The 13,156-nt window shown below is 41.7% G+C and overlaps 1 protein-coding gene across 1 annotated transcript in view; it reads right to left on the bottom strand.

Moving 5' to 3' along the window:
• The window catches only part of CDC5L (cell division cycle 5 like), a 32,318-nt gene extending 21,442 nt beyond the window's left edge, over positions 1-10,876 (bottom strand). The window contains exons 1-9 of the mRNA XM_054291755.1: positions 10,572-10,876; positions 7,558-7,661; positions 6,586-6,747; positions 5,648-5,775; positions 4,712-4,811; positions 4,410-4,628; positions 3,126-3,270; positions 2,814-3,002; positions 1,323-1,471 (exon numbers count right to left, since the gene is read on the bottom strand). Of these exons, the coding sequence (XP_054147730.1) occupies positions 1,323-1,471; positions 2,814-3,002; positions 3,126-3,270; positions 4,410-4,628; positions 4,712-4,811; positions 5,648-5,775; positions 6,586-6,747; positions 7,558-7,661; positions 10,572-10,616 (1,241 nt within the window). The 5' untranslated portion in view covers positions 10,617-10,876. The remainder of the gene's footprint in view (positions 1-1,322; positions 1,472-2,813; positions 3,003-3,125; positions 3,271-4,409; positions 4,629-4,711; positions 4,812-5,647; positions 5,776-6,585; positions 6,748-7,557; positions 7,662-10,571) is intronic.
• Between the last annotated feature and the right edge of the window lie 2,280 nt (positions 10,877-13,156).

Below are 13,156 nucleotides of genomic sequence, written 5' to 3'. Positions count from 1 at the left end.
AAGTCATTTGCTCTGAAATCATCTGGTCCAACAGCTGTCCCATGCTGCAACTGAACAGATAATCCTAAAATGCCTCTTTGCTTTCACTGACTATTGAAGAAGTAATTACATTATAATAATTACTTCTAAGCATCTGTGGTTAGGCAACATGGATTAAGTCTTAAGATTTTGTTGGCCCCAATTGCTTCTCCTCTAGACTAGAAAGGAATATTGTTCTCTATCCCAATGACCTACTACATGAATGAGGGGCTACTTCATGGATTGAATTATTTTTCCCTCTGCTCAAGGACTGGATTTTCCCACTGACAGAGCATTTCTACAAGCAAGCCAAGTTGATCCACAGGTAACATATTTACATGTGCAAATCTAAACTTCAGAAGATAATGACAAAGATAAAGAAGATAGAAGATAAAGAAGATAAAGACAGAAGATAAAGACAAAAAATCCCAAAAAACAAAATTAGAGCATCTCTACTTTTTAAAATATAAAATAACACAAATCAACAGCCAGATCACTCCAGGTCAAATTCTACATTCATTTTGCCCCACACTGACACCAACAGATCTTCAAAAAAAGCACTCACTGCTGGAACTGCTCTTTTTAATTAAAAGATCAGGGCTTTTGCACACAGCTTCTGAACAAAATAAAGCTGCTTTGGAAAAGCTGCCATAAAGGTCCTTTTTATTTCATTCTCCACTTTTCCTACTAACATGATACAAGTAAAATTAGAACCTAAGTGGAAAAACTTGACACACAAAATGTACCAATTGTAACATGTTTTAGCTGTATGGTATTTGACATTTGTGGGATATATATTTGTTCACTGTAAGAGTTAAACCAGCAATTCTGTACTATTTAGATTGGCAATATAAGAAATATTTTATTTTGGATATATATGGCTTAAAAAATATTTACTCCAGCTTTTCAAAAATTCAGTGTGGGTTTGGCTGAGGGACCTCCCACATCTTTGATTCCAAGGTAATACTTTGGAAAGGCCAGGATCCACATAGAGAATGACACTCCAGCTTACTATTTATACTCCTGCATTACCCCAGATTAATTTATACTGCTCCAGACCACAGAAGGCCACATTTTGGATCAAAACTCCAGTGAGCTGTATGAACACAGATGAAGAGGACATGCTGAGCTTTCTAAAGACACAGAGAAGGAGAAACTTGTACAACAAGGGCTTGAAATAAAAGTGAGTTTCTTTTGAAGCTCTGATCATGACAGTATTTTACACATCAAAATCTGCTCTGTTCACCCACCTCCAAACAGACACATGCCCACCCAGGCACCCATCACAAAAGGAGTCTGTTTACCTGAAAGGTGTGGAAAGCACAGTATTTGGAGTCTGAACAACCTGTTTCTGTGGTGTTACCCCTGAAAAGTCACTTTCATGCAAGGGAGTATTAAGACCTCCTTTCAGGGGAGTATCCACATTTGTGAGAGCCATCAGATTCTGGGCCTCCTGTGTAAAAGACAACACAAGCAGGGCTTCACCAAGACATTCACAGTCATGTTTAACAGGATGAGTAGCAGCAAGAATAACTGAAGAGTTATTTGAATATCAGTTTGTGGAAAATGTTTAAAATTTCTTAGCTTTAACATCCATACACTGGTATTTATAAACCCTACTGTTCCACTGAGAGGCATTTGAACTTCATTTCCAGTAAAATATGTTATAAACTGGAGTTGCAAAACTGAGTGTGTTACTTATTGTTTCAGCTTCCTTCAGTTTGCCAGACTCCATAAATCTCCAAGATCTTGAATGAACACTCAACTAATCTTAAGAATCCTGATTTTGAAAGGGAAGAGCACACTTGAAGTCTGAAACCTGAATTCAATCAACTTTATCCAAACTGCACTTAAAGACAGTATTCTAAAAGAGATGGTCACTATTCAGATTTTTGGTCCATGACTCAGCTGAGGCTTTTATGAACAGCTCCCTTCTTTATTTCATTTTTCCTTATTACAGTGAAGAATTAAGTCTTCCTAAAAATTAACTAATTATACTACTGCAAATAGCAAATATATTCCCAGAAGACCACTAATCCACCTGTGTATATGCATAATGCTGTGACATTTATAATAAACTCCATCTGAAGGTGAAACTGACCCTCCTGCAAACATTGTACAGACTTAGAATATGATCTGCAGAGCCAGGAACTTTCTCTGTTCTCCTATCATGGAACTGCTGAAATATAGCTCATTGTCAGCTCAGAGGGTTTTTTGTTTTGGAGTGGGATTTTTGGGGTTTTGTCCTACACACTAGCTGCACTGATTTAATTTATCCATTTCCACATATTCAACAAAATGTTACTCAACATAACCAGTTTTTGAAAAATCCAGGCAATCAGAGGTTGCAAAGGCAGGTTTTGGCTAACCTAAGTTTTAAGCCAATAAAGTGCTATGAAAATATTCTTGCATTGTTGCAGTTAATTACTACTTGTTATTTGAAATAAAAGTTGGACAACATAAAATACACTGTTTTAAGGAGATGAACTCATACATCTTCAGCACTGAGAGACACACAAGGAAGGGAAAATTATGCAAAACTCCAAGAGAATGGTAAAAAGCTTCACACAATATATGACTGAAAGAAAAATAATCAGAATGTTTTGAAGCACAGTGACAATTGATTAAATATAAGCAGGTCTGCTTCATGCCCTTCAGTGTGTCCTGAAGATTGGGACTGCTTCAAATCCCAACACTGCACATAATGTAAGGAATGCTTCTCTGGCACTTACACATTCTACTCAGTTGACTCCTGCTCCAAAACTTAAAACCCATCCTGTACACTTATACTGTACCTGCAGGATCCTGTCCTGGGCTGCTGGAGTTTTGGGAGTCCTCAGAGCTATGCTGTTGTTGGTTACATTATATTCAGACAGAAGAGTGCTGGAAGCTGAGTTTGTGATTCCAGATTCCTCAGCAGTCTGCCGTGCAATCTCACTTGCTTGGCCAACTTTTACAACTTCTTCAAGTTCTGTATCAGATATCTTTGAAAGAGAAAATCCCAAAGCACAGTAAGATACAACGTAACTATGAAATCCATTGCACAAAACAGAAAGCACTATTTGGTATTGGCCTTACAAGTTGTTTATCATCAGTAAACACCTCACCTGAGGAGCTGGAAGCACCAGTTTACTCCTTTTCTTGGTAAATTCTGACACTCCACTGGTCTGCAGAATAGCTGAGGGCAAGTCTGACTCTTTTTTCCGTTTCATGTGCTGCTTGTCCTTTTTGCGCTCTCTTCCCTCCCTCTCACTGTCATTATGGAAAACAGGATCATTTCAGAACACACAGAGCAGCCACAAAGCAAAGCAAAGAAGCCAAGAGCAAAAAGGCTGTATCCTTCTCAAACACTGGATATGCTGAAATAAAACACTGCAGGAAGAGTGGAGCACCTTGTGGGTGATTGGATGTGATCTGCAGATCTTGCAGCAGAACCTACTACAGGGCAGTGTAATGCTTTTAAATCATGGAATTAGCCAACAGATTCAGCTTTTAGGCTGAAAAACTACAATAAACAGGGTCACTGGATCAATAAAAAAATGTCAGGCCAAGAATTTAGATAGTAAAAATAAGGGAATGTGAAGAGTCCCTTTTTCTCCAGCAGAGAAAAGGAGAAAGGGAAAATGAGTATTTTCTTTTGTGGAAAGTGGGAACCAATTTCTCTTCAGTCCTTAATAAAAATGGCATTTCCTTCAAACAGCAATGGAGACAGTCAGTGAAATCATAACCTGCAGTCTGAAGCTCCTGCCTGGCCCTCTGAACAAAGAGCCATACAGAAAAATCAGTTAGTAACACCACATGAGTTAATAAACCAAATTGTACATGGCACTGAACTCTCCCAGTAAAATGTAGTTTTGGCAGTAATGGGAAATGCAACTGGACAATTAAGTATGTACCCAAGAGTGGCATTTAACTTCTCAACTACACTTTTGGGGATTTCTGGGGGGGATGGGGAGAAATTAAGCATTTAAGGACATCAACTTAAGAACAACTCCATCAGAAGTAATACTACAAATCTACTCCTATAAGCAATCATGATAAGGTTATTATTTAAAGGACATTAAATACACAAGCAAATAAACTGCTAAAAATACAATCTCAAAAAAATTAACATTTTAACTTAAAGAACAAGAACATGTGTGAGAAACATTATTCTGATGAAAGGTGAACTAGAGGAAAGAAAAGAGGTGATCATAGACAACAGGTGAACTAGACCTTCTAGAAAGATAAAACCACAAAAAACTGAAAAGGCAGAGGCCACCTGCACTTTTGTCTGTCCCATGGAAAACACATTTCCCACCCACACTATGTTTCCAGGACCTAACACACAGACATATGGGTTGCTTTCTTTTCAAATACACTGTTCCCTCCTTATTCCAACACACACTTACGATCTTAATTCTCCATCCAGGTCTTGCTGACGCAGTCTCCTAAAATCTGCATCCAGGGACTGATAATTTTCTTCTGATGTATCATAAAAACCAGGGGCAGGCTTCTTTTCAAATGGAATTTCTGCATTGTAATCCACACCTCTCTTCTTTTTTCTTTTCTTCTGGATCTCAATTCCAGCAGCGCGAAGTTCTCGTCTTTTCTGGAGAGCAGCAAGACGTCTGAAGAAACAGTAAAAGCACATGATTTAAAGTGTAAATTAAAGAAAAGGAGTCCCATGATATGAAACCAAATGTAAATTTACCGAGCTTCTTCCAGCTGCTTCTCCCTGGCTTTCCTCTTGGCCTTCTTTCCCTGTGTATTTGCCAGACGTGCTCGAGCCTCAGACAGCATTTCAAGCTCATCTATAATAGCACAGATAAATACAGCAGTGAATCTGCACTTAAAAGATGAGAGTCAGAAAAAACATGACACTAAAATCAGAAAACCATCTTTAAAAGCTGAATCAATCAATCATATGCATTCTGTGTCATCACTAATCTCCAAGTTGTATCAATATATTTACTGAATCACTGGCCAGGTGAAATGAAGACTTTTAGAAAAAAAGCCTTGTGTTGAAAATAGTATCAGTAAGTATCAACATCAAATAAAAATATTTACATAAAGAGGCCAACTGACCACATTAATGAAAGTAAAACTTCATTGACATCTTTATCTGAGAGTATTTTCTTGAGAACTTGTTACTTGCATTTACTTCCAGAGCTGAGAGTGTTGATTTTGTGAACCTGTGACGGTTCAAAAACACCAACAGTCCATTAAGGGAATTTTAACAATGTGCATTTTTCAGTTTGTAACATTGCTTTGTGCAAAGGGAAAATAAAAAAAAGCAAGTCAGGCAGTCCTGTGCTTCAGCATGGATTCATGTGAGAGGTGTGAGCTGATGGAAAATGATGAAGATACAGAATGCAAATGAGCAGAGCAGTTGTCAAAGTAAAGAACAGCCAGTCGTGGTAACAGATGCAGGTGACAGATAAGGAGGCAAAAAACTCACCAAGAAAAGAAAAACTGGAAAAGTATAACTGACTGGCCAGATACAGAAATAAGAAAAAATGTGCAAGCAAATTAATGACCAGGCAGTGGTGAACAAAAAGGAAGAAACCAAGGTACAAATGGCTGTGTAAACAGAAAAATCAAACAGATCAGATTTCTGTCAAAAATAGTAAACACATTCCTAACTCACCTTCATCCATGTCAATGGGATCTGGCCTGGCAGGTTTGGTTTCTGGATTTGGATCGATTTCTCCAGGTTTCAGTTTCCGAGGATCATCAGCAGTTTCTTCCTCATTGTCTCTCTGAGCAGCTTTGTCCCTAAAATCACATTGCAGGTGTTTGTTTTCCAGCTCTTTGTTTTCTCCCAGACTCATAACAACCACCACTTAAATGTCTCCAAAGACTGATGATAAAGCAATACCCTTGTGCTCTGTACAATACAGTAAATCTGTTGTACAATTCACAGATGTGGTACAGTTCCATAATCTTAAGACAAGAGAAAGAAACCAACACAGTACTACATTACAACAATAAAATATTATATAAAATACAACACTGATACAGCTAGTAAAGAAATCCCCTCAGGTAATCTTTAATAATAAAAACAAGAATTCCAGCAGTGTGCAAAATTAAAAAATCAAGTTTTATGTTATGTTTTTTCTACTCAACCAATTGCACCAGAATTAAGAATGCTCACAAGGGAAAACAGCACGTTCTTTCTCTTTTTGTGGCCAAAAGAAATCCCTTGGTATCTGCACATTCAGCCACTTCAACAGATGTTTTATGTCTCTTTTCTTTCTCACATACCCACTCCTGCTAATCAGCCAGTCAAAAAATGCCCAAAGAGCCTAATAAAAGCATAAATCTTGATGACCCCTTAGCCAGAATGACCAAAGCAGGAAGAGATACACCTGTCCCTATCCAAGCTGCTCTCCAGGTTCCAGGAGCTGCTTTCATGCTAGACACAAGTGACTGAACACAATCTTTAAAGATTTGCTTACAAAAGGACTCAGTCAGCTTGAAACCACCCTAATTTACCATGGAAGAAGGGAATGACACACTGCTACAACTCCTCAGATTTTTTGGGTATTCTTGGCTAGATTTTGCTCTAGGCAAGCAGAAACTCACAGCAGAAATTCATAGTGTTCCAAGCACTGTGCAGCAGTTCTGCCAATGATGGGGGCAATGGTTCTCCACTGGGTTGGCATCAGCTTGGCCAGGTGCAGCAGCTTCTCCTCCTCCTCCCGAGACCACTCTGTCTTTTTGATGCTGGGGTCCAGCCATTCGTACCTGTGGTGAGGGAAAAAATTACGGATGACACATCCAAGTTATCCCTTGATTTGTCTTCAAGAGGGTTTTCATGACATATGTATTTCAGCTTTAAAATGTATTATTTATACAGCCCTTTTCACACAGATACTGTCTCTTCTTCCTTTTCCCATCTCTATTCTGGCAAAGTAAAGAGTCACAGAATTAATCCTGAAAAAAGTAAAAATTGCAACTATCAAAGATAGAGAAATGGTAGAATTGTTTGGTCTGGAGACATCAATAATTATCTCACTAATCCTCAACTGTGCCAGTACTGTTATCTCTACAAGAAGTATTCTTACTAAATATGTGTAGTTCAGTACTTGAGAAACTAAGTCTGATTCTCAAATACATTTATGCTGCATCAGTTTAAAGCTCCTATTTTTCATAAAATACTAAATTTCACAGTGCAATTTCTTAATGTTTACTCTCAAGCCAAACTCCCATTACATGAAATTAGAAAATTATATATAAGAGAGATTAGTATCTTACAATTTTACTTCCTTGGCAATATCCACTAATTAAAACATGTTTAAATAAAGGGAAAAACTAATGTTTATATTTTAAACTGATCCTGCATTTGCTTACACTGCAGTGACTGGCAAACAGAAGATCTGGCTATTTTTTTCCAACTACTTTCAAGCAATAAGAATTTGAAGTTTCCATGATAAAATCAAACAGTGTTAAAACTGTTGCTGGTCTGTGGACATAAGTTAGTCTGTGGTAGCATTTTTTCCTAAATTTCCACTAATTATGAAGGTCATATTCCCAGGCACAGCACCTCTCACTTACCATCTGGCTTTGCACTGCTTTGCTGATTTCCTGTGCAATAATGAGGCAATTCGAGACCACTGGTTCTTGCCATATTTCATAACAGCTGCTTTCAGAATTTCATCCTTGAAAAAACCATAAATAAATACCCTTATGGACTGCAACACAGAAAGTCTGAGCTCAAGCAAAGAAGAACATAGCAAATTTCATGGGCTGTCCCAGAGGAAACAGCATAACACAGCATAACACAGCATAACACTGCTACTTCTGTTCCATTTTATTCTCAAGAAAAATGAGGATTTGTATTTCAAAGGTCAATGAAATCCATAAAGATTAAATGAAATAGACACATGATTGTTGTTCCAAACTTCAGATAGCCAACAGAACTTCCAAAATTATTATTTTCAATGCTCTCTAATGCACTAGTGTTCACTCAAAGGCTCTGTATGTCTTCCCTGAAGGATGGCAAGAGAGGCAAGGAGGTGTTTGTCTGGTAATGACATCACAACTGGAAAAAAGTAAGACTGGCAGATATCCCTGGCTGCCCTGTTTTAAATAATACTGTAAAGTTATCTATTTTTCACATTTTAATACAAATGGAATAAAAATGTGATAGATTCAGCTTGGGAGCCAGGTTGTTCACATACAATGAAGTGTGCACTAAGTCTGTCCAAAAGCCAGAAGTGCTGTCAATTGTCTGTCAATCCATCCATCAATCCCTCTCTCCCTTTCTCGACAGATGGGTTCAATATTTCTGGTTTATTCACAGAAACTGGTATTTTAAATGCATTAAAACTATTCTTACAGCCCTGTCAACCACGCACATCCCTCTCCTGTACCCAGTGAGAGCTCAGTGAGTCTGACACTGTCTCCCCTGACACCTCCCAGGGAACAACAGCTTTAACTGTGAGCTTATTGATCTGGCTTGAGCTGCTACAGGCAACAATTCATGTGACTACTGTTCTGAAATAAATAATAAATCCTCCCCTGTGTGTTTTTTAACTTACTTGGTGCTCTATGGCATACAAGGGCTGTACCATTGACATGAACAGGCTTTTTCTGTATGTAATGGATCATTTTATGAATGACCTGGTATCACCTGATTCCCCTTTCTCTGTCTTTAATGCTGTATGTATCATCAAAATGTTAAAAACAAACCAAAAAATCCCCCAACACCTCTTTTATCTCTGGGTCACAAAGCCTGATGAACTAGGGATCTCTTTGGCCACTGGAACAGGCTCCTCAGAGCAGCGGCCACAGCTCTGAGCCTGCCAGAGCTCAAGCAGCTTTTGGACAATGCTCTCAGGCACAGGGTGGGATTTTTGGGGGTTCTGTGCAAGAGCTGGACTTGATGGACCTTGTGGGTCTCTTCCTACCCAGGATATTCTGTGATTCCATTTAATGCACTGCTCTTTCTCTTCAGCTGTCACCAAAATTTATCAAGTATGGAGACCCTCAGAACGGGGTGAAGACAATGTGAGTTTTCCTGTCCTCTGCTGACCCCAAATTTAGCTGCCTCCTGGCACACCACTGATACAGCACAAGTGCTTAAAAGCACACACAGCACATTTTATCCTCTATTGCTTTTTCCCCACTGTTTCCTGGAACCACGTACATGCCTGGTGTTCACAGTATGCAGTGACAGAGTTCTGTATTTCACAGTGCCAGGCACATCCTTTTGCTTTAAACATGCATGTAATAAAACTGACATCCTTGATTTCTCATATTATTTATTTTTTTCATGACCACTTGTGGTTCTGAAAGCCTGTGAGAGCAAAATTGGAGGGGGATTGTTCTTTTTTGGAACAGCAATTTCTGTGTACAGGATTCTTGGGGCTGCAGATGAAGAGTCCACACACACTGACAAGAAACAGACTGAAGTTGCAGCACGGGTTTAGATTAGTTATTAGGGTTTTTTTTTTCCATGGAAAGGGTGGTAAAGCATTGGAACAGGCTGCTTAGGGTGGTACTAGAGTCATCATTCCTGGAAGTGATAAAAAACCACATGGATATGACACTTAAGGATGGGTTAAATGGTGAACATGGTGGTGGTGGTGCTGGGTTGATGGCTGGACACTTGGTGATGTTAACTCTTTTCCAATCCTAAAAATTGTATAACTCTGCCTTTGCTATTTCCACATTAGGAAATATCTTTACAGGGAAGAGATTCCTGCTGCCTCATTCCCCTAGAGCATGATAAATCTGCACAGCACAAATTACACTCTAGCCTGCGAGAGGGACATCTCCAAGCACAGCGCAGCCCATGCTTCCACTGGGGCAGAAGGACACAACACACACACATTGCTGCGCTTCCCAATCTGCAGCCCAAGGCAAAAACACCAATGTGACCTTGTGACCTTTGTGCACTGGAAGGAGGAAGGCACAGATTACTGGGGAATGCACCCAACATAGAGGCAAGGAATTAGAGAATCAGTAAGGTTGAAAAAGACCTCTCAGATCACTGAGTTTAATCTACATCTGATCACCAACATGTCAATGAGGCCATGGCACTCAGTGCCTTATCCAGGCTTTCCTTAAACACCTTCAGGGACAACGACTCCATCACCTCCCTGGGCAGCCCATTCCAATGTTTAATCATCCTTTCCTGAGAAAAAATTCTTCCAAACGTCCAACCTAAACCTCTCCTGGTGCACCTTGAGGCCATGTCCTCGTGTTCTGGGAGCACAGCCAGACCCACACCTAGCTGCACCCTCCTGTCAGGGAATTGTGGAGAGCCAGAAAATCCCCCCAGGGTGAGCCCCTCCATCTCCCTCAGTTGTTCCTCATCACACCTGTGCTCCAGACCCTTCCCTGCCCTCTCTCCTGCCGTCCCCAACCCCTCCGATGTCCCGGCACAGCGGCTCCGGCAGCCCCGACCCCGCCCCGGGACACCCCAACCCCGGAGCTCCCGCGCAGGCGCACATGGCGCCCGCCCCCTCCCGCGCCTGCGCACCAGGGAGGGCTCCCTCACCCCCCCCCCCCACACCTGCCCGGCCCTGAGGGGGGACGGGGGCTCGGACCCCGCCGAGTCTTACCTCGGTGTTCCGCCACACACCGCCTTTAATCATAATCCGCGGCATCTTGGCGGCGAAGGGAGGCGGGGACGAGCCCCTGGAGTGAGAGAATGGAGAGGGGGAGGGAGCGCCACTGGGGTCAGCGGGGCCGGCCGAGACGGCGCACGGTCGCCCTCAGGGGCGGCGGGTGCCGAGGGCGAGGGAAGCGGGGCCGGCTGCTCTGCTAGAAAAGCGGGAAGCGGGTCCGGCGGCTTTCCCAGGAAAGCGGGTCCGGCGGCTTTTCCAAGGGAAGCGAGGCCACTGCTCCTGCGGGGAAGCGGGTCCGGCCGCTTCGCGCATGCGCAGCCCCCCCGCGTGTCCTGAGGCGGCGCTCGCGCCCCCTGCCGGCCGGAGGAGCGCACGGCGGAGGGGCCCGGGCGGTAACGAAAGGAGGAACTGGGCGTTTATTAAACTCCTCAAATTCCCTCAAGGGACGCAAAAGAGACAGCGGAAAGAAATCACATCTCCCCAGTGTTCCCAAGGTATTTTGTTAATTTCAGGAAAAAGCCTCATGCGTTTATGTGTGGAATAAATTCTTGGCTGTGAGGGTGGTGAGGCCCTGGCACAAAGTGCCCAGAGAAGCTGTGGCTGCCCCTGGATCCCTGGTGGTGTTCAAAGCCAGGTTGGACAGGGCTTGGACCAGCCTGGGATGGTGGAAGGGGTCCCTGCCCATGGCAAGGGGTGGAACAAGATAATCTTTAGGGTGCCAATGCAAAACTATTCTGTGATTCTACAAGAGAGCAACCTTGATAGTGCATTTGCATATTAACACTCACACACGCACACCAAAGGAGCGTATATAAGCTACATACTTGAATTTGGGAACTTCTCATAGGCAGGTACTCATGTCACTCCCAACAGGTGAAGGGTTGAGTCTCAAGGAGTGGGGATCTCAGCTCAGGACCTGTCACTGTCCCTCAGCTGTGGTGCCCCAGGCTCTCCAGCCTGGGAGCTCAGAGAGGCCCCACTCAGTGGGAAGTGCTGCTCTCAGCCTGCTGCAGTCTGGAGAGCTCAGAGGGCCTAAAATACCCCTGCTTAGAGAGTCACAACAGACTTGGCTTTGCTCATAGCAATTTTCCTCCCTGGCTGCAATTCAGGTTGGTAACTTTCTCTGAAAGTTCAAAAACAAAAAAGTTGTTCCACATCAATGGTTATTCAGGTAAGAAAAATAAGTTCACAAAGGCTCTTAAAACCCAGAGGGCTCCTTAGCCAGCACAAGTTCCTGGGAGCAGACAGTGTTTTGGACAAGCTCAAGAGGAGCTCAGCTCAGCTTGTCAAGGCCAAGCCTTAACAATCATTTGTGAGACCACAGTGTGGCCCAAACAGAAGGAGGCACCGCCACACCACACAGGTCTGACTCACTATTGTTCATTTATATCACCTCCAGTTTAATTTGTAATAATTTAATTACCAGATGCACAGCAGGTGAAATGACAGTTTTTTGCTCAATTTGTCTTGCTACATTTCCATGTTTTGTCCAAATACAGGATATGTTCATGGAGAAAATTATGAAACTTCTCAGGTTTAATTAGGAAACTTCATATTATGATTTAGGAAAGGCTTTGATTTTTGTTTAAACTGCAGGAATAAAAAATATTACAGTTCTAGCTACCAAAAAAAAAAATAATTCCAACAACAGCCCATGTCTTATTTGAAACTGAATATGCCTCAATCTTTAAATTTCACTGACTTAGTAGACTGAGAATACCTTTGAAACCCCAAAAATCCAGTGCAGTGCATAAGGAACAGAAAGCAACATCAGGAGTCATTGAACTGCTTATTTTTATTAGAGGCAGTGACTAGGAATAATTATTTTTATAAAATCAAGCTCTAACTGAAAGTACCTTCTTGTTCTTACTTAAAATTTGAAGAAACTTACATTTACAAACTCTTTCAAAAATTTATTGCAGATAATTTATCCCCCTAAACCAGGCTGTTTTCATCATTGTTGTACACCATGCTTTTAAACAACAGTGCTCTGTCAGATTTAGCCTTTCTAGTCTCATCTAATATAGAGGCTTACAATCCCTTCAGTATTTTTGTTTTCTCTTTGTACCTGTTCTTTTCAAATCAATGACCAGAATTGTAATGTAACACAGGTAAAAACGCCTCCAAGCTTGAGTAACCATCAATATTTCCCAGGAATGCTTTTCTTTCTTCACACAGGATAACATTCTTCTTCCTCACAACTGGATTAGGTGGCTCCAAGGTCTGAATCACTGATCTGTAACCACCATGGTTCAGACACAGACACTTGTCTGACTTCACTGAAGCTGCAAAGAACTGGGTCACTTGAATATCTCTGCTGATCTGGCCTTAAATACATTCATGTGTCCATGAGTTTCAACCCATTCTTGGAAAACTGTCCCCCAAATCACAGAATGGTTGCAGGGGTCTGGCAGACAGGCCCTTGCTCAGGCAGGGCCACCCAGAGCTGGTTGTCCAGGATTACATCCAGATGGTTTTTAAATATCTGAAAAGAGGAGAATTCCAATACCTCTCTGGGCAGCCCTTCCCAACCTGTCTCCAATGTTAGCAGAAAGTCTCTTATGTTACAAGACATTATC

The sequence above is a fragment of the Melozone crissalis genome, unplaced genomic scaffold, assembly GCF_028551555.1.
Source record: "Melozone crissalis strain CALT ecotype California unplaced genomic scaffold, PUWL_Pcris_2 ptg000106l_1, whole genome shotgun sequence".
Lineage (NCBI taxonomy): Eukaryota > Metazoa > Chordata > Aves > Passeriformes > Passerellidae > Melozone > Melozone crissalis.
The sequence above is the reverse complement of the archived record's forward strand: the minus strand, read 5'-3'. Positions and strand labels throughout refer to the sequence as shown.